At 44.7% G+C, this 21536-nt stretch overlaps 1 protein-coding gene across 1 annotated transcript in view; it reads right to left on the bottom strand.

The window, feature by feature from the left end:
• The window catches only part of LOC119374617 (protein brunelleschi), a 222065-nt gene that overhangs the window by 142187 nt on the left and 58342 nt on the right, over window positions 1-21536 (bottom strand). The window contains exons 8-10 of the mRNA XM_049420300.1: window positions 15410-15529; window positions 4567-4630; window positions 2579-2672 (exon numbers count right to left, since the gene is read on the bottom strand). Coding sequence (XP_049276257.1) covers window positions 2579-2672; window positions 4567-4630; window positions 15410-15529 — 278 coding nt within the window. The remainder of the gene's footprint in view (window positions 1-2578; window positions 2673-4566; window positions 4631-15409; window positions 15530-21536) is intronic.

Raw genomic sequence — 21536 nt, 5'->3', positions numbered from 1 at the left:
ACATTCTTTCCTATCATTTAGCCACACCATGAGCTAAAGCAGCTTTTTCAGGCAAAAATATGTAAAATTCGTAGATCATGCCAATACTGTGATAAAATTCTTGGCGCACCATAATGTATACAGGGTGTTTCAGCTAAAAAGCACCAAGTATTAAAAAATTAAGAATAGGCGCTACGTGTCTCCAATTAGCGCAGTATTGTTCGGAGCCATATAGAGCACATCAGAATATTTTTTTGCAATCGGCCAAGCTCGGCAATTAACAAAGATTGCTTAATTAACTTTTTAAATAGTAACTCTAGAGAAAAGTTTTCAACACAACGGTTGTAGCGCTTGTTCAGGAACATCGAATTTTTCAATCTATGCTAAGATAACTCCCCTGCTTAATTTTCTTCTGGCCTTTCTTTAAAGCGCCCTAATTTTAAAAAATACCACGTGACTGCTGCCAAACGCGCGGCGCTTTTAGTGCCCTCAAATGTAAGGTAAACGAATCATCCAAGGCTGCTTCACGCACGCAGATCGATGGAACAGGCTATCGATGACTGCGATGGACGTTAAGTGACAAAATGAGCATACCGTTTCAACAACAACAAAAAAAAATTCTTCAACGAAAAAGTGGCAGCCACGGAGCAAATGCCACATGAGACCATAGGCAGCATTTGATGCAGCGTAGACATTTTTTTCTTTTCTTTTCGCACCAATGAAGAAACGCAATGGAAGGGGTGAGGGTGACAGCGTGATGAAGGACTGAGATAAAAGATTCGCTCACACGTGGTGGCCGCTCTTTCGTAGACTTTTTTTTTTTCCTTTAGACGGTACGCCCCTATCATCAATTGGCGTCCATCGCAGTCACCGGTAGCCTGCTCAATCGACCTTCGTGCAGCCTTTGATAATTCGTTCCACTCACATTTCAGGGCACTAAAAGCGACGCGCATTAGGCGGCAGTCACGTGGTATTTTTTAAAATTCGCGCACTTTAAAGAAAGGCCAGAAGAAAATTAAGCAGGGGAGTTATCTTAGCATAGATTGAAAAATTCGATGTTCCTGAACAAGCGCTACAACCTTTGTGTTGAAAACTTTTCTCTAGAGTTACTATTTAAAAAGTTAATTAAGCAATCTTTGTTAATTGCCGAGCTTGGCCGATTGCAAAAAATATTCTGATGTGCTCTATATGGCTCAGAACAATACTGCACTAATTGGAGACACGTAGCGCCTATTCTTAATTTTTTAATATTTGGTGCTTTTTAGCTGAAACACCCTGTATATCTTGCAGTCTATTTATTTCGAATGTATCAAAGAGCGGCTTCGTAGCCACGGTCACAAGCTGTCGCCCACTTTATTGCATTCTATTTCAATCCTGTATTTTCCGACGTGGGAGCGGCGCGTCACATGCTAGTGCACGCCCCGAAAGACCAAAATAGAGTAACTCTGTTCCATTACATTAAAGCATTCGTCTTCTCGCAAATGTTTACAGAATTTGCAAATAAGCGGTTCGTAGTAAAAGATTCTGTAGGGTCACTTGATCTCATATGCGAAATGCCCCTTACGCATGATACCTGCTCTTTATATGATGCTGACCGGAAATACATCACTTAATCTTTCGAGGGCAAACGAAGGGTGAATTCAACACGCGTCACGCAGCTGCACATTTACTTTTGTAGACAAAATGCGGGCACGATCGCCTAGGCCACGGTGTTGCCGGGGCCGTAGGTGGTGTTTATGAGCTTCACGCCGCATGCCGAACCGTCATGCATAAAACACTACTAAGTCTTTATATTTAACTTATCTGTATGATAATATACCACACAATCCTCGCAGGGCCTTACGATATCGCTAAAAACGCTAAAACACCGAATGTTAGAAGCGTCAGGTTTGTGCTGGGTATAGCCAGGCGGCCACCGTCCCGTGCGCGCCTCCTTTCGGTAAGAAAGGGAAAGAGGTCCCAAATTTCTCCTTATTCCAACGCGCCGTCGCTCCACCTAAACTATTCTAACATCGTGGTCTTCCCTTCAGATAACCATAAGAAATTACAACACTACAATGTGCACCCACCCACAAAAGCTTATGGAATGCGGGCTTCACTGCAAGTGCAAATTTCTGCTCTCTTAGTGCACGGCACTTCTAGCCTAGCAGGTAGCTGCGTTGGTCGCAAGAACTACTATAAGCTGGAACATCTATTTAGAGGCTATCCTCTCAGACAAAGAAAGAATATAGCTTTCTTGGAATTTTCACGTTGCGCCAGCTTTTGGGTGGGGGGGTACACCAAGCCAAGAATGCAGTTTGCAAAGTTGTGATGCTACAACAAACTGTGAGGCCCAGCTCACCTACGCAACTATCAGCAACCAAGGCTTCGTGCTCCCATGTGGCCCATTGCAGGAGCTCCAAGCCAGCAAAATAAAGTCAGTTCACCAATCAACCAAATCCCAATCCAAAGCCTGTGTTTCCTGTCATTTCCTTGACTCTTCTCTAAATCTATTGAGAGATCGTAGCAGCACGTACATTTCCCTAAAGCAGTGGGAAATGAGCCTGTTGCACATAGTGGAAGACACCAAACGGTCTTAAGATGTCAATGCGCCACATACCCGACAGCCAATGGCAGGTCGTCCATCTTGCGAGCGGTGACCAGCAGGTCTTGCAGCAGTTGAATCTGAAGCCTGGGCCAACCTTCCATCCTCCCTGCACCCAGCAAGACTCCATCCACACACAGGAAGTGTTCTAGCTATTAGGCAACACGTTCACTGCGGCAAGAAGGCCTTAGATCCGCATTGGGTTTATTTGCAGTCTCATCTAGCCACCACCACATTGCAGTTATCTATGCACAAGTTCAAATAGCTCATTGTGATATAGTTACTATATGTGTCTTTGCTAATGACCTCTCATTGCTCTTTTTCATTTTGAAGTGAAAGGTGCACAGATATTTTTAAAACGAATTTCACTGACTACTTCATATCACTACAAGGCTTCCCAAAATTATTGGCCACAACACCTGTGACGTCTACATATGCACATCTATCACATGCCGGAAATGACAAGCAAAAGACACTGCATGGGTGTGTCTGGCAGCATCGAGGAGTTCAATGTTCATGACCTAGTGCACGTTTACTTCAGCATTACAGAGCCAGACATGCTGTTCAAGCCATCGCGTTCAGCCACGGTAACGCCTAGCACAGCCATCGAGTTTGCTACCAGTGAACCTTGCCTGAAGCATCAGCTGAATAAGCTTGCTCTTACAGTTCAGTTTCGAGCATACAGATCTGGAAACCATTCTTGGTTTCGTGCAATGCTAGCACAAAGTGTGAAGAGTGCTGGATTGAAAGGGAACGAAACAGTGCTTTCCTCCCTTTGTCCTCTGTGAGGCACTGTTCCCTTTCACAAAAGGCGAGCACACCTCGTGCTGTACATTCTCGTCCTTGAAGGCTGACCAGCACTTTTCTAAATTAAATATGGTGATGCACATGGAGCTATATTCATATGCAGACTAATTATTTAACACTGGAGCTGCACTGTTAGCCTGTTACAGTAAGTGTGCAACAAGTGGTGTGCCTCACAATCTTTATGCAACATGTTAATTTCTTGATAAACTATCGTCTTACTTGTGTTCCCAATGTTTTCAAGCACTCTCTTTTCTTTGCTTCATGTGACAGAAGACATTGTACATGGATGCAAGTAGTGTGCTCGTTAAATCGTGCCAACTGGCAATAAGAATTCAGCTGTTACTGCCTTTGCACATTCCAAGGTTTTTCTTTTTCTCTTGCGAATTTAGGTTGCACACGTGTTCATTTGTAATTATTTGCATCATTGCTAGTGCCTTTATTTACTACATTCAGCACATATGTTGTTTTGCCTGCCTATGGACGGAATAACATTCAGCACTGCAATGATGGCATTCGAGACCCCTCCCAGTGGAGTAAGCCACCAGTATATTAAGGCATGGCGTTGGAGCAGACAGCATGTTTTGTGTGTCGGACATGAAGGTGGGCTCAATATATGAGAAAAGGTCTGCTTTGCACCTTTTTCAAGCTCTTTGTCAGGCATCTTTGAGATCGAGTGGAAGCCCTTTAGGTCCAAGGACACTTCTTCCATGCCTAGAACATTCGACTAGCCATATCGTTCGGCTGGCAAACTGTGCTTCGGCTACGAGGGTAGACAAGCTCTCGCTTGCATAACCAGACCTAGCCGTGCTAAGCCGCAGCCATTTTTTTTTTTGCAGTTGTGCTTCTGTGTCAACACTAGGTGTGCCTCCGCCAAGCAGCATGCCACCGTTGCCATTCTCTTTGCTCCACATTAAAATAAAATGCCCCCTTGACGAGAAATAAAAGACAGAAACGGACAACTTCACCCCACCTAGTCGAGTCTCAATTATTAGTGGCTGAGAATAACCAGGCCTAGTTGGCAGTGTAGATGCAAAGCAAGTCTGGCCACGGTTAGTTGCTTAGCAGCCACCTATCGTACCAGCTTGTGGGTGTCCCTGATGAACAGCCCCCTGGCCCTTTTGGTTTACCCCGCCCCTTATCAGCCATGGTCACGTGATCGCATGCTGTCAAGTAAACATGAAAACCAGGCAGCTCACCCTTAGCTGGCTTGTCCAGGCTCAATCTGTACCCAGGCAGGCTTTTGAGCAGAAGCTGGTAGCACTGCAGACAACAAAGTTTGCAATAATCTTGAAAACCACTGCGACCAAAGCTTCAAGATGGATAGCTCTCACAGTTGCAAGACTAGTCCTGCCCTCTTGCACCCCCCATCTACTGCGGGGGAATAAAACATAGTGCATGCTTCACCAAAAATCAACAACTCTTCACACTGCCAAAAAATTAAATAACACAAGCTTATTTGAGATCACAGCCTTAATGCCACACCTGTTAACCTGGGGACCTCTGGAGGTTCACACACAGGTTAATAGGTTAATCATTCATCTATTTGAATTGTGCGCAGTACCTCCATCAGCACTGAGAAAGGTAAATAGATGTTATCCTCCCTCATCTGCAAAAGTGTTTCATTGCAATTTCACCTCAGAAATGAATGCCAAATTTTGAGCACACATTAGGCAAGGGGCTTGTTAGAGGATGCAGTGGTGGTCCAGCCAGTTTAGGATATGAAGCAATTTTCGGAGCAAAAAAAGGCTGCTTTGGAGCAGATTTGGTGCGGAAGAAACTGTATTTTGGTGCAGCTTTGTTGCTGAAAAAGTGCACGTTGGAGCAGGTCTGGAGCATACAAAATGATGTTTGAGATCACGTTAGAGCAGTACAGTTCAACTTTTTGGTGCTTATTCTTTTTAGTGTGCAAACTGTGCATCCTGCAGTAATGCAAACAAGGAGGCAAGACCAACAGTCAGAGAGCCACCATTAATCAGGCTCTTCACATGAAAAAACTGCCATATGCTGGCTTCACTGCAATATACAAGGTGAGTGTTGCTGTGAAGCATTATAGTGACCCTGCGAGCATAGCCCATACAGTTTCTGCAAGTGACAGGTGTCAAAATGTCCACTGCAATCAGAAAAATCACCTTAACCAGAACATGAGCAGCCTGCCTATTAAAAAACGAAAGAGAAAAAAGCAAACAAGAACTCTCTGTTTCCATTGCCCGTGTGCACAGTACATTTTATCATCACCCAAACTCACTCACGCTTCATCGTACTCCATAATTAATACTATTAGGGGCACAAATAATCGCACATGTACTTATTGCATGGGAGCAACTGTACATGCTAGCACTGAACGCTGACCATGCATTGCAACCCTGCAGATGCTATCAGAATGCTTCACCACAATACATACTGTGGGAGCGCTGGTGATTCTGGCAGGTGCCAGGAAGAAGTCGGGCTTGACGCGCTCGTGCTAGGCAGAACAGTGGGCAGTCGGGGCCAGGCCATTGAAGGTAATTTATTCTTGACATATGACCTTTAATTCACTGTCAGGGACAAGTATCCTGGCAGCTAATTGGTCCTCATCTTACTTATGCTCCGATATCATGTGTATGCAATATAACTCGCAATTCGAACCAGAACCATTGATTTTGTGCCAGTTTTATCTTTTAAAAGACTTTCCTGAATGAATTAAATAGTCAACTTCGCGCCAAATTCACATTCACACAGAAGAAGAAACACAAGACAGGACGGGCGCTCACTTACAACTGTTTATTCCTTGAGGAAACAGGCTAATATACACCCACTTCTCATCAACACATGCGCAACATGCTCGCTTACCTAATCATGCTATCGGACACATTCTCTCCAGATACCGTACTTCCGAGTCATACAGGCTGAGTGACGTCTCGCTAACACAATTGATACCCCGTTTCTTTATGTGATATGCCTCCAAAATATCCTGCGCTACCTTGCTTTTACTTTTTCCCAGGATCCTAATCTGCGTGAAGCATGGCGTGCATCCACATGAAGCGACATGCGCGCTTAAATGCGCGCATGTCGCATTTGAATATTCAGAAAACCAGAAGCGCTCGACGAAAAGTACTTGGAAGAGAAACAATTATGAGTGTCAATTGCTGTGTGTGCCACTAAAAAAAGAAAGAAAAAACTCCACACAGAGTCTCCTTTAGGTGCTGTCCAAGTGACGCACAAGCATAGTTTTTATTGTAAAAATCTCCTTGGTGTGGCTTTCCTTGGAATGCTATTGTTGAGCAGCATCAGCACAGTGCCTTCTATCTTTGTTCCATCATTCATTGACATCTGGAACAGCCCCACGGAACGCACATTTCGCTACCACTGAAATGCACAATCCTCCATGTTGGCTTAACATGGTGCCCTAGAGAGGGCTTTTATTACACCACAACCAAATATTTCAACAAAGCCTTCACAGAAAGTCCTCAAGATGTATAGCACAGGGGGAACAATTGCAAAATGAAGAACAAGACTACACACAAAGTTTAAACTACCAATAGGTGTTCGTTGTTCCAGACCCCAATTTTATATGCCTACACAAGATCTCTGCTCATGCACAAAAGATTATTTCCTAAGAAAAACAAGTTCATTATCACAAAGGTCCATGGACTGTGTGCTAATGCATTCGGGACCTAATCTCGGGATGCTGTCAGTTTCAATGATCTGTCTTGTGAGCTTGTCATGCATGAAGTGTACAATATTAATGAGAACCAACAGACAATAATGCCAAAGAAAGTATAGGAGATGTTATTCATTGTAATTAGGATAAAGTGTGAAGAAAGTAAAGTGGACGAAACGATAACTTGTTGGTGTCACGTGCTATGTGACGCCAACAGGCAGAAAAAGAGTGTTCCACACTTGCTGCCATGGCTGCGACTGGCGCTGACTAACACTCCTAGGTTTAAATGCACATATATACCACATAAAGTGGATGGGAGGATGAGCGCCGCCGTAGCTCAGTGGTAAAACATCGGACACGTTATTCGAAGGTCGCAGGTATGGTCTCTGCCGGCGGCAAGTTATCTTTTCGTCCACTTTACTTTCTTCACACTTTATCCTAATAACAATGAATAACATCCCCTATACTTTCTTTGGCATTATTGTCTGTTGGTTCTCATTAATACTGTGTCTAACTAAGAAACGAGCCCTTAAAAGTCACATTCTTTCCTTCATGAAGCATACAATGGTGCATGAACTGAACAAAGGTTCACATTTTATACAAGAGATTGCGATCCACCCACCACATGCATCATTAACGTCATTATTGCGTTCTCCGAGCCTATCATAGATACACCTTTATAGAAAGTGCTCTACTTTTACATTTGTTTTGTACCACCGGTACAATGCATTCACACAGTTCTGATATAGTATTCACATTCTGCAAGCATGGCTGTTTAGCCAAGTAGGTAAAACACTCTGCTTTGGACCGTGAGGCCCGAGGTTCGAAAGCCATCCCCGCTAAGAAGAGTTACTTCGCTTTATACACTAACTTCTTCATAGCAATTCAACTTAAGTGACAGTAGGGTTGCCACCTGTACAGTTTTAGACTGGCCCGGCCGGTTTTTTGGATAGTGGGTCAGTTGCCGGTCCGCACCGGCCGCCATTGGACGTTTTTTTCTGTCATATCGCGATTATTTTTTTTTGTGTGTGTGTTTTACAAGCATCAGTTCAACAACTACAACAGTAAGTACTTATCGTCAATCACCAAAACTCTTACGCTATTAGTCAACCACTTTCTAGGATCCCTTCAAGCGTAGCGATCATTGTAATAAAGCATATTATTGCGCGCGTGTGGTACATGAATATCGGACATTTTTGTGGCATGTGCACTCTATACATTTTAACGTTCATTTGTGTCTGTAATGCCACTGACCTGTTGGATTCAGACAAAAAGAAGAGCTTTTTATGGACGAAGTATTGCGGCTCCTTTTCAGTGCATCAAAATCAGAGGAATAAGCGAAGCGTCATTCCAATCACGGGTATTTTTATGCCAGCAATTAGACTAGCTGGTTAGCTCAGTGTTCTGTTTTTGTTTCTGCATTAGGTTTATTTGGCTCAAGGAAAGCAACGTTACATTAAATGGCACTGCATGCCAAAGACTTGACATTGCATCTATTGTTTAACATTAATTTAATCTCTTGTTAACCCCCCCCCCCCTCCCCCGTCAAAGGGCTGTTGTTTTTTTTTTTCCGGGAATAGGTGGCAACCCTAAGTGACAGTTGGAGGGATGGACAGACAGACAGTTTTCTCATTAAGTCATCTAAAATTCTGACATTTAAAACAAAATATAATATAAAAAAGCTCGGGATACCACGTGTTAAAGAACAACACAACCCACAGCAAAACGGCTATTTCACGTGACCTTCCAGCAAGTTTAGCAAAGCGATGAACTGGGCTAGCTGGTGGTCTACAGGGACTACAGGACCACCTGTCTTGGAGTCCCTGTCTCGTCCCTATCCCGTAACACGAAGCGCGAGAAAAAAACAAAATGAATTGCCAAGTCAGGGCCGCAATAGATTCTTCTCTGTATATTGGTAACAGTGACTGAAGCAGTAAACATGTCAGCAAGCAATGATGTCAGTCCCAGAGTTCAACATATAGGAAATTTCGAGCTGAAATAAAGTAAACACTTCTCCTCGTGTTCATTCGGCATAGCACTTAAAGCATGGAGAATGAAGCTTGAGAAGCTGCTCTTGTACAATAGTTGCATCAGTGCTGCTTATCATCTTGCACACATCTGTGAGTTTCAGCTTTGTTAAGCTAACAGCAGCACAACTGCTTGCATACAAGGAAGATAAGCCTGAGCTGCAACATGACAACACATTTGTGAATGAAGGAAGGGAACTTTGAGGGCTTTCTTCATTATCTGCTGGTTTTCATTAAGGTCGTGTCAAACACATTGGTGAAAGGCTTATGGCATTGGAAACCCCCATTCCTAAGTTAAATTTTTCTGCACATATTGCCTGCTCTTGATACTAAATGCTGTTTTCTTTTGCTTGTGTCCCTGTCTGCACAACTATCTTTTATTACGGCGAATTCCTGCCAACTAACTTCACTTTCAGTCATTCTAAGCTCACAGATACCTGAAAAGTGCAATTTATGGGATGATCTTGAAAAAGCACCTGGGTTTATGTATTCTAAAGAGGCACAGAGGTTGCAACGTGACATAAACACGTCAATTGAGCAACAGTTGGCGAGCCTCAGCCTGAAGCCGACATTTGAGCAAGCAAATATGTTGTATATTTGTGAAGGTCGTGATGGAAGACAAGTTCAATGATGAAGCTGCTCCTGTTTTCCCACTGTTTGTCACTCGACACATGTATTAGAGGAAGCCATTGTTAAAGGCACTCAGCTGTAAACACAAGTGATGGATTGGAGCTGACAAAACACTGAATACAGTCGAATCCCACTATAACAAATACCGCTACAACGAAATTTCCGCCAAAACGAACAATTTTCGATTCCCCGTCAGCCGCCTATAGAAAACAATGCGAAAAATGTCTCGTCACAACCAATACTTTTTCTGGGTATTTCCGCTTGAACGAAGTTTTCACGAGTGCCACCACATAAGGAAAAGGAGCTTGCCTAGGATTGCCGCGAAATTCCGCTAGAAACTCGACCATTTCTCGTTGCCAGAGCTGTGCGGCCGCGTCGCAAGACCCATGTCTTCATCGGAGACATGCTTTCTGCCACCACAAGCACATCCCAGTAAATTATTCGCCATTGAGGTGCTCGGCAACAGATCGTCCATCCGCCATGGTGCTGCCGGCGGGTTGGATGCGCGTGAATCGCTCTTCAAGAACTCCTGCCATTGTTTTGACGTAGCACTCAAAACAAAACTACTGCTCGTTGTCACAAGCCCTGCGATCGTGAATGACATCCACGGCGTTTTGAAGGCACACGTGCGGCCAGCGCGCACACCTAGTCCAAGCGTAACTACATTCTGCAGCAACCACTGCGAACACAAATGCGGTCGTGTCGACGCGATCTTGGGCGACCACGACACGCACCGACTCAAAGCAATGCTGCGGTCAAAACCGCGATAGACGTGATCACAGATGGCAACGACGCAGCTCTGAAGGCACGCGCATGGCCAACGCGCACAGATTGAAAATGGAACTATTGTTTGCCGCAACCGCTGCGCAGAAAACCGCAGTCGCTATCGTCGCAATCATCGATAGCAAATACGCTCAAGTACGCAGCTAACACACCGGAAGAAAGATTAAAGGCAATAAAGTCGTAAAACGGCACGAACCGTTTCGGCCTTCCTTTCGCTCACTTATGACTGTGGTAGTGCGGAGCTTCGGCACTTCGTTTTCAGTTAGCCTCTAGCGAACTTTGGCACGCTCCTTCGCGGCGCTGCGCGCTCGGCACGCTTCGAGGGTAGCCTGCATATAGGCCTCCCAAGCTTGGCCAGGGGGTGCTGCGTCGCATGCGTTTCGCCGCCTTTCTTGCAAAAACCGGTCGCTCCTCTCCCCGCGCCTGCCTTTTGACAGCGCTGTCTCAGCACGTTCACGCACCCTGCACGCGCTGTTTTCTGCTTGCCGTGCACGTGCAACTTCACGTGTCGCTTGCTGTGTAGGTTTAGAAAGATCCCAGAGATGGAAAAGACGTTTTCACGGGGGGAATCTCACCAGAGGAGGGCGGTTGATCAACCACCTTTTCGGGACCGAGCAGGTCGTCAAGGACGATGCTGTTTGTGCGAGCGCTACGTGCGTGCCGATGCTGGACGGGCACATTTCTTTGACATGAATAGGGAACTGACTGCGCGAGTTCTGTAATTACGTTACCAGTAAAATGCACATTCGTTGCGGCAGTTGTGTCTACTCGGAGCTGTCAGCAAACATCCACCACGCTTTCACGTGCGTTTTCTATTAACTTTTCGATTGCTTGGATGCCAAGTTTGTCGTGCGGCTTTAAATTTATTATGAGCTCAGTGTGAAGAGCATAAATTTACATCTGCCCTGTTGAGTCACTGGCTGCATCACAATGCGCAGTGATCAGTTTCGTGGGATTTTCACTTTTGCCGAGGCTTGCATCGAATGATAACAACGTCGGATCGCAAGTTTAGTGTCACCTTCGATTTTTTTAGAGCTCCCTTTGACAGCATAATGATACGCTCAAAAAAATATTATTTTTCATGCCCACTTTGACCATGCATGTTTCTTGCAGAGGCGTGTTTCATTTCGAATAATATCGACGCCTGATCACGCACCGTGTTCGCTTATTCGAATGTCGCTTTGGTTGTTTCGACAGCTCGCTTGGTCAGCATCATACTAGTATACAATACCCACTGGGATCGCTCATGTTTATGATTATGCCAAGATTTGTGCCCGATGATGAGCGCATCTGAATTCGTGAAGCCATCGAAAATTTAATTGCCGCCTTGGTTCTTTTTTCAGCTCGTTTCCAAAGCGGCAACTCTATATTGCCCGCGGCTCACGCGCATACAAGGCTATATATTACGCGCCGAACGCATGACATTATTACGAGGCACGCCTGGTGGGGGACTTCGGATTAATTTCGGCCACCTGGGGTTCTTTAATGTGTACGTAAATTTAAGTACGCCGGTGTTACTGCATTTCACTCCCATCGAAATGCAGCTGCCGTATGCGTGAATCGAACCCATGACCACGATCTTAGCAGCGCAACACTTCAGCCTGCTAAGCAATCACGGCGTGTCCCGTGCAAGGCCAATATAAACATTCAGTGCAAACATGCAGCTTAATTCTGTTTACAGGGAGCCGCGACGGGAAATGTACCGCAATCAGCTGAATTAAACACTTAGTACTAACGGTACGTTATTTAAACTGTGGTGTATTATGCCCACATGCTCCGCTGCTGTCACATTACAAATGGTTGAGTCGGAAAGCCAGCGCGCAATCTCGAAACGTACAGCGGCTGTCTCTTTGTTGTAGCTTTCGTTCACAAACGCACTTCCCTTTCAAATGAGCACGATCATCGCGTTTCTCCCGTTAATAGTTCGTAATACTGTGTACGACAAAAATTGCTTCAAGGTGACAAGACCGCGAAAGCATCGCGGCGGACTGCAATAATCCACTCTTGACGGCTCTGCTCCTCGCACTGCTTGCATTGGAACCGGTAGAACTTGACGCGTAGTTTTCGGCTGTTCATCATTTTTAAACTTTTGTGAAAGTTCACAATGCAGCAGGACTGCATGCCTGCTTTCGAGTACGACGAAAGAATGGCACCCATAGCATGAAAAATGCGAGATAAAAGCCCGGGGAGCACGTTCTCCGCGCGCACAATGGGAAAACCAAGCAACAGCGACCCGTCCGAGCTACCGGAGCTTTCCCCTCTCTCCGCTGGGGCGGTGGACGGCACTGCGCAAACTTGAGCGTTGGAGGCCTATAGTATTTGCTCGTGTAAATCCCACGTGTATAACCCGCACCCCGAGTATAGCGCTAAATTTTCTGTATATTTTTGTGCGTGTTATACACGAGAAAGTACATTCACTCGGTGTGCGGCCAAGTACGTCCGAGTTAGCGAGAGTTAAATGCAAAGGACAATGCATGCGCTTGCCAGGACCAAAGGACGAGTCATGATCATCAGGTCTTCAATAACTTTTGTGGTCTATAGATGAAATTTCGCTGCAACGAAATTCCGCGACAACCAACTTTTTCACACATCCCGTCAATTTCGTTGTAGCGGGATTTGACTATATGATGTGTGCACACATGTGAACATTTGAAAAAGCAACACACTAGACATCTAGGAAGTGCTGTCATGTTAGGAATGTTGGAAAATCGGAAATGAATAAATTTTTTGTCACATCTGTGTCAGAGTTTGCATTTTCTCTTCTTTAAATTTTTACATTTTTTCTGGTGCTACGAGTCAATATTTGTCACATTCACTGCTCAGTCACAGGCAATTCCAGAAAATGAATTGAAATTTTTATTGTTCTCTACCTGCCTGTACATACTTAGCCTGGGTGTCACACAAAACTAGGCTTTTTTTTCTTCGGCTACATAGCTCCACAGCATTTGGGGAAATTGCAGTCAGTATCACAGTTGCCAGTTCCATTTATAATAAGCGGATTTGGACTTTTTTTTCGTCGAGTCGCTTGTAGAATTTTCCAGCTGCTTGTCACGTTTTTTGGCTTATTTGCATTTTCCCAGCAAATATAGTTGTTTTAGTGATCATCACGTTCATCAATATCGCGTTTGTCGATGACTTTGAGTAGTTGAGCGTTGAAGTCAAACATATGATAAGGGAATCAACAAGTAACGTTAATCATGCACTGGCAAGCATGCAGTCAACCTAAATGATCTAGAAGAGTTTGGATGCGAGCTCTTTGGTACGGCAAGCAAAACTACTGCAAACGAGACAGCGCCTGTCCTCGTTTGCTGTTTCTTCTGTCCATGTTTAAATTAGCGCTGCGTTTTTAAGTTGAATCAGTCAACCTAATGGAGACTACCCGAAGACAATGTTAAAAATGTGTGCTCTCGTCCATAGTTGCGCATGTTTTCGCTGTACAAGATACTTAAAAACACTTTTTTCAACTGCCCTACGTATCTGAGAGACATCTTTTTATTATAACTAAAAATATTTTCGAGACTGGGAAAATTTATTAAATTTCCACATCGTTTGGGCTTCTTTGCGAAAGTAGCGCCGCTTTTTTTGGCTTCTTTCATGATGATTATTTGCTTGTTAGCTCGTTAGTATCTGGCAACTCTGGTCAGTATAGTATATCCAAATCTTAAACAATTCTAATGAAATCTGGTTATACCGTGTATGTGTGATGATTTGCTTTCGAATTGCCTGCATTTAGGGACTGCAGCTCAGTGAGGCTGTTTATGACAGATTTGTTTGTGGCTCCCCTGTCCCGGTATTTCTTGAGGCAGAAATAAAATTTACTACCATTAATACCTAATGATAATACTCATTTGTTGTGTTGTTAAAAATAAATACTTTCCATGCTTTAGGTTTCAGACATTTAACCCACATTCATAGTATTTGTATGGTTGAGCCTGACATACAACTAGTTGCACACACACAACTGTGGTACCCTCTTTGTGTCTGTTTTCATGCCATCCCTTTACTGGCAAAACCCATTTATTGCAAACAAAAGGAATTTTCTCAAATGCATTTAAAATGACATAGCCTGTTTCAGAGAATACTGCACAAAATGCATGTCTCTTGTTCCTTGCGAGGGCCGCTTTGTCTTATTCCCACGTATACCTCACTTCTTTTTTCATAGTTTCCACAGCTACATATCATGCTTTGTACTTGTCATTTTGGTGTGAGAACCGCCCATATTCTTGCTAAAATGGGTACCATAAAATCCCAAGCAAGTGACCCCCCTCCCTTTTTCGGTAGATTTGAAATATGTGCCATTGACCAAGCAAGCCCTCCCCCTTCCCTCCCGCCAGTTTCATTGTTTCAGTCACTCTTTTTATTTACTCAATGAGGTGAATAAAAACAGTGAATGCATGTGTGTTCAATAAAGCATTTTATTAGAAGCATGGGTGTGCCTTATTTATCGTGAGTGGTTTTTCCACCACCATCTTAAATTTTGATCTACGACCTAGCAAGCACCGCCCCTCCAAATCTTGTTGGATTATCTTTCGCTGTAGGGGGGGGGGGGCACTTGCTTGGGATTTTATGGTAATTATTTCTATTCCTGTATGTTCAAACCATACTTACATTTCAAATACACATGTAAACCTGTCCCTGTGAACAAATATTCCTTTTACGAGTGCAATTCTTCTCACACATGCCCTACCTAGAGCCTGTGAAGTATTCTCAATAGGCAAATATTAAAAAGCCCTCTTGTACGCCTCACATTCCATTACAAGTCAGGTGTTTTCCACATCATGTTTCTCGTGAAACTCTCATTTAGTGATTCAAAGTGTTCATTAGTGACACTTCATGCTCACTTCTTTTGTCCAGCATAGACTTCACTACTGGTCACTGGGGCATTTCACGCATCTGCCGCTTCTCTTCCAGTGCTGTCACAAAAACGAGGATACAGTTCATCCAGAGAGGGATGTTTACCTGGAAAGGGTCTGGTTTCCCTGCCATGCATTTGAGAGCAGCCACACGGGTGTAAAAGGCTGCCTTGCGCCCCAGGCCCAACTCGCGGTAGAGACCAGCCAGGGAGCCATACCATGAGACCTGCAGACACACACACATCCTGCATCTGTTCAAAAAACTACTTCCGAGGCTCTGTTTTTCGCACTCGTTAATTGTGGTCAAGAAATTCATTTGCCCCAGCACGAGAAGATTGCACTATATTAAATACTCGTGCGTTATCACCGGTACCAGTTTCGATTGTGAAGAGTACTTGGTGGCCCCATGACACACAAGGCAAGCTTGCAAACAGTGACGATTACATGCGCAGTCATACTGGTGATGCCAGTGGCTAGCTTCTGCCACATAGTCAGCTCTCCTGTCGTGCACTGCATGTGCTTGTTTCTTTGATAATCAGACCAAGGCACTTATCTATACCAGGTCCTAGCAAAAGAGCTAGAAAGACCATGAATATCAATTAGGAAACCTTGATTCATTGCACAAATCTTGCCAGTGGCTGCGATGTTTATCTGGTCACTGTCGTCATTCAAAAAAGGCAACGATTTGTGTGAGCCCTGGAGCTGCTACATTATTAGACATACTGAACCATTCTCGCTTCGATCATTTCTAAAACAGCATGTGAAGGAGTGAGAATGGAAGCTAGCACCATGTTGGTGTGACCTTTTCATTGAGCCCCTAGAGTTGCACTTTGTGGCAGTTGGCTGCTATATGTTTACCTGCTTTCATGCACCAGCTGTAATGGAGTATAACATGTAAGTGGCACTTTTGAAGGCACACAGTACCACGCATGGTACACTTGTCCATTCAACAGGATGTGGAACTGTGCTACTACATGGGCCAATTCAGACACTGCTGTGTGATGGAGGCACTGATGTGTCCACTACACAGTACAATCCTAAGCAGAGAGCTTTAGTTTTTCCTAGACTGCCTAATGTTTGTGGACACTGGGTTACGTGAACCATTTATGGCAGAAGCAGGTCTGGTAGCGACATCTTGTGACATTTTGTCCAAGTATAACACATTCAAACATTTCTTTTTTTCAGTCGCGCCAATGTTTTTGTAGAAAAAAAATAATGACAGTACAGGCAGTTAATGATTATCTCACTGTCAGTGCTTTACAGCAAAGTAAGTAAAGCATATAAGTATACAAGAAAATGCTCTTTCAATAAAAAAAAAACCTTTTGGCACATTTGCCTATGCACTGCAGCACGTGTGGATGTGAGGCAAGATTTGCCAATATCACTATTCTAGGCAGAAGCAAGGAGGTGATTGAGCGAGAGATGCTAGAAGCATTCCCCATCCAAAAGAAAAAAGATATCTGTATTAGCAATACGTCGGTGGTACTGCGTTCAGCTGAATTTGATTTTTTTGACAGATTTCTGAACTAGCACGTGCATTGAGAGTGACCGAATGTTGGATGTGACGCATGGTGTGTTATTGCGCATGTGTGGCATGGTATATATATTGCAGTGGATTTGCAAGAATAAAGTCAGTTGCGAGTTGACGCTCTTTCCTTTCGTCTTTTCTTCTCAGTGGTTTGCGTCGTCGAATTTTCTTGTAAACATGCACCAACTAGCCCGACAGCAAGTTTTACTAAAGCGTATAGGTAAGTCACTGCGATGTTAACTTCCTGTGCCTCTTGTTAGGCTCTGCATCATAGCATACCTGCCAACCTCAAAATTCAGAAGATTCGTAAAGCGGGGAAGGAGGTAAGGGGTCAATGTGGCAAAAGAAAACTGGTGGATACTTTAGTTTATTACAGTCAAGCGGTTTCTGCTGCGGACTCTGTGCCGGTGACATCCGGGGTTCTTTCAAACAGGTCGTGCCACCAGAAGAAAGCTGGAGAGGGGAAAGGGAACGTCACGCGATCGAAAGGAGGTGTAACTGAAATGGGGAGTGAATAAGCAGGGTTTGAACCCGGGTCCTCACAGTCAAGTGCCATAACTGCTAGGCTCGCACCCACGCTTGCACAACATGAATTCAAGCGAAGTATATGAATGTGAGTGGCCACATGGGCCACTCACCCTTCCCCTCTTGCAGTGAATCATGCGTGCAACTATGCGGAGGTCATTCTCACTCCAACATTGCTATTTATGTTCAGCAGCCATGGTGCACCCAAGACGCTGGGTGCTAGCAACGAAATGGCAGTGGTGACGCTCTGGGTCGTTTCGCCGATGCCAACACGAACTTACCAAGAAGTTTCTAACTAGTCAGCTAGGAGGTACAGTAATACCTCGCAAACTGGAACTCTCATATCTGAACAATCAGCTGTCAAAATTTTCTGCTGTAGTGAACGATGTCCCAATGGTGCACTGTATTTATTTTCATTTATCTCGAAGTATTTCAGTGTCAACTGTCGGATATGTGAGAGTCGAACAAAAGCTTCGCCGCCGGACCATTTCCCAAGGTTTGCTCAAGTCTGCTGCACTTACAACAAAGCGGACGCTGTCCTCAAATGTTAAGTCAAAACCTAGTGGCACAAGAATTTTGTCGAGCAACCCTGTGCGATGTCACATGATAGACGCATTTGCTGCAAGCCAAGTTCACTGCCGAGCTCGACACAACGTGGCCCTTGTGCCAGGATGCAGAAAAGACAATCTGGCATATTGTTAGAGCGCACTGGCCTGCATCCTGCGGTGCCTGGTGCTCAGGACTCTGGGTAAAATGCAATGGGCATGATGAACGACAACAGTGCGCTGTCAAGGGCTCTCGGTTCTCATGGAACCAGCGAGCCACCCAGCTAGGAAGCTCTGGAGGCTACAAAGCGGCAGCTCAAGCATTGGTGGAGAAAAATGCCCAGCAAATGCGAGCGCCATGGCGATAGCGGCGGCTTTAACAAGGGTGCATTGGAAAAGACTCATCTTTTTCCCTTTCCATTTTGATAAAATCTTCTCTAAGCTTAAAGGGGCCCTCCAACACTATTCAACCCCCCATTTTTTACTTGCGGGTTGCGTAGACTGATGGCTGGGGATAATTTTAGCATAAGTTTAAGCACCGATATCAAATTATTTAGTATTTTAATCACGCGCTGAAGTCGCTACATCGCTGCTGACCGCATCAGCGCGTAGTGGCGCTTGCCAGAACTATTGCGGGCGGAAATGACGAAGATGAGCGCTGGCCTATGATTGGATAAATGTAACGTTAGAAGTAATAACGGCGTTGCATCAAAGTTGAGATTACTATTGTGTTTCGTTTTTCTTTTCTGTGCTTTTTCAATGAACTCCAAATAGCCGCCGTCGCAACAAAATATCACTACACCCACAAAGTACGACAGAGGCGCCGGTTGCCATTTCGCCTCTGGTTGCTCTGGCTTTCTTTTTTTTTTTTGCCTGCGCCGGTCGGATGTCCATATGAAACGCTTGTCCCTCTTCCTTCTTTTTGCGTCTGTACGTTTGCGAGCTGCCTCTTTCCGCATGTGCGGTAGGCTCATGATTGTTGTTGAAACGGTGCAAGTAATCCTCTTCGTTGAATTGTTGTCGCTGCACAGTCGGGCTGCTCACCGAACAACCCGCGTAGGGGCGACCGTGTTTAACCGCCCATGCCGCTCCACAAATTCCCTTCTCAGAATGAGAAGAGGGAATGACACGGAATGTCGTTGTAAGGAACAGCAGACAAAGCCTTGCCAGCCACGCTTCGAAGCAGTAGCGCCCGCTCAAGTTCTGACAAGTCAGGTTTCAGGAACCACGTTTGCTACTATGGCAACGACATCAACAATGCGTTGGAAAGGAGAAGCAACAATGGTGTGCGAGCTTCCCCTACGTAAGAGCTTTCAGCCCATTTCATTGGAGCGCCATCCGACGTCACAGCAGAGAGTGAAATGTGGTCACGTGACCCCACGAAAACCGAGTTGAGGGTAGGCATTTTTTTTCTTGTATTTTGAATTTTCTAAATTGAATAACTTCGTACTGCGTGCCGCTATCGCTGCCGTTCTTGCTGCACTAGTTTGTCCGTACTTCAGTCTACGCAATCCACGAGTAAAAAATGGGGGGTTGAAGAGTGTTAGAGGGCCCCTTTAACTTTACTCTCCTCTTTGCATTTCTTTTTGCCAGATTCGGCTTAGCCTGTCGATCTCCCGCTTCAAAGAGAAGAGGCAGCAGACATCATTGTCATCATGCGATAGACGTGCACAGAGGCAGGCCGTACAAAATAGCACGCTTGGTGCAGTCAGTTTTGTTTAGCAGAATTTGTTTACAGTTTGAGGTGCACTTTCTGTATTCGTTCCATTCGAGCAACGTACACGGCACAAATTTTTTCGTTGGCCAAGCGGTGTGGCGAGGGTAACACTGCTAAAGCAAAGCAAGTCACCAAAGCCGACTCGAGGCTCGAAGTTTGCGGATGTTGAAGCAGCACTCATCGTGTGGCTGCACTGTGTGAGAGCAGTCAGCCTTCCAGTGGACAGAAGAGGCTCTGGACTTTGGGGTGGGCTACACCAATCTCTCCTTCAACATCAGCCGGCTTGACCATTTTGTTAAGCTAAACAAGGTGGTGCTGAAGGCTCCACACGGTGAACGTGACAGTGTCGATGCAGCTAATCAAGGGGTGCCGACATCAGCCGAAACCAGTATGCAAAATAAAGTTGAGTGCAGCGGTGGGCAGAATCAGCACATGCAGCGTGTGAAGCACCACGAGGACGCATTGCTAGGTCCAAATGCTACCATGAAGCAGACCGGCCTAACTTGACTACAGACCATAGGTCGGCAAACTCACTCATGAGTCGACTCACTCAGACTCAGATCAAGCCGTGAGTCCGAGTGAGTCCGAGTTAGTAATATTTTGGTGAGTCCGAGTCTGAGCGAGTCCAGTAGAGGAAAATTTTTGTGAGTGCTAGTTCGAGTGAGCTCTAAAGGCAAAATATATTTTATGAGTGAGCCTGAGCGAGTTCCCCTTTTTGCCGACCTATGCTACAGACATAACTAGTAATTAGCGCGAAAAACCACGGACAACGTGAAGGCAACAGACAGGATTTGGCACTAGTCCTGTTAGTGCCAAGTCCTGTCTGTTGTCTTCACCTTGTCCGTAATTTTTTGCACTAATTAGTTGTGTCTGTATACTCACCAACTAGCCCAACTCACTTCTCTAATACAGCCTTACTTGATCTTTCTACACTAAATAAAAAGGTGGTGCCGCAATACACAGTTGGTTGTCAGCTTTGGTATGTCTTTGGTTTTCTTTTTAAAGATTTACGAAGAGCCATTTCAACACTTTTGTTAAGAAGCTGCTGAGTAGTGGTAAAGCTTTTAGTTAGAACTCGACTTTTCACATCAACTTTCGCAACTTTGCTCATCTCAAATTTTTTTCCTGTTCTTACTACTTCAAGTTAGCGAGGTATTACTGTATATAAAATACTTAGTGAAAACACTGCCAAAGCTTACGAGGCAAATGAAGAAAGGCGCGACAGGTCTGCTGTCCAACAGTTTTCACGGCATGGAACTTGCTGGATTATATTGTTTGTCACGGCCGCAGCATTGTCATAGACAGCTCTGAGCACATAAAGTAAGTAAAGTTTTTAGATGTCAGCAATAGTAGTGGTAGTCGTAATCGTACAGCGTGTGCACGCGTGTCTAATTAAGGGACAAAATGTGCCATGTCCCGAAACAGCTGGTAACCCTTTCCTTATCTTTGTTTGCTTTTTTTCTTGCGACATCAATGTACTGTGGTGAAAATAGCATTTGGCACACGATAAACTAACGCCAAAAAATTTCAGAATCACATCTTTTGTTTTCTTTTTGTGGGGAGGTTAGGGCTGTTTTTCGGGAGATTTATGGCCGCGCCGCCAGTACAACTGGCAGGACTGCTCAAAATTCAGGAGTCTCCCAGAAAATTGAGAGAGCTAGCAGGTGTGCATCAGATGTCGCTACCAGTGTTGCCCATCACATACAGTCTCCGGTAACCAGTAGTATGCAAAAGTACGAACTGTATGAACAAGCTGTGCTGGGCCTGGCAGTACAAGATGCTGAGAGGCGCACTATCTCCAGTGTCGCCGTCATGTCGAATGTTGTCCAACATCACCGAGATTAATTTATTTATTTATTTATTTATTTATTTATTTCAGTACCTTCAGGGCCCGAAGGCGTTACAGAAGGGAGTGGGT

Source organism: Rhipicephalus sanguineus, chromosome 11 (assembly GCF_013339695.2).
Source record: "Rhipicephalus sanguineus isolate Rsan-2018 chromosome 11, BIME_Rsan_1.4, whole genome shotgun sequence".
Classification (NCBI taxonomy): Eukaryota; Metazoa; Arthropoda; class Arachnida; order Ixodida; family Ixodidae; genus Rhipicephalus; species Rhipicephalus sanguineus.
Note: the sequence above shows the minus strand (reverse complement) of the source record. Positions and strands in the feature narration are given on the sequence as shown.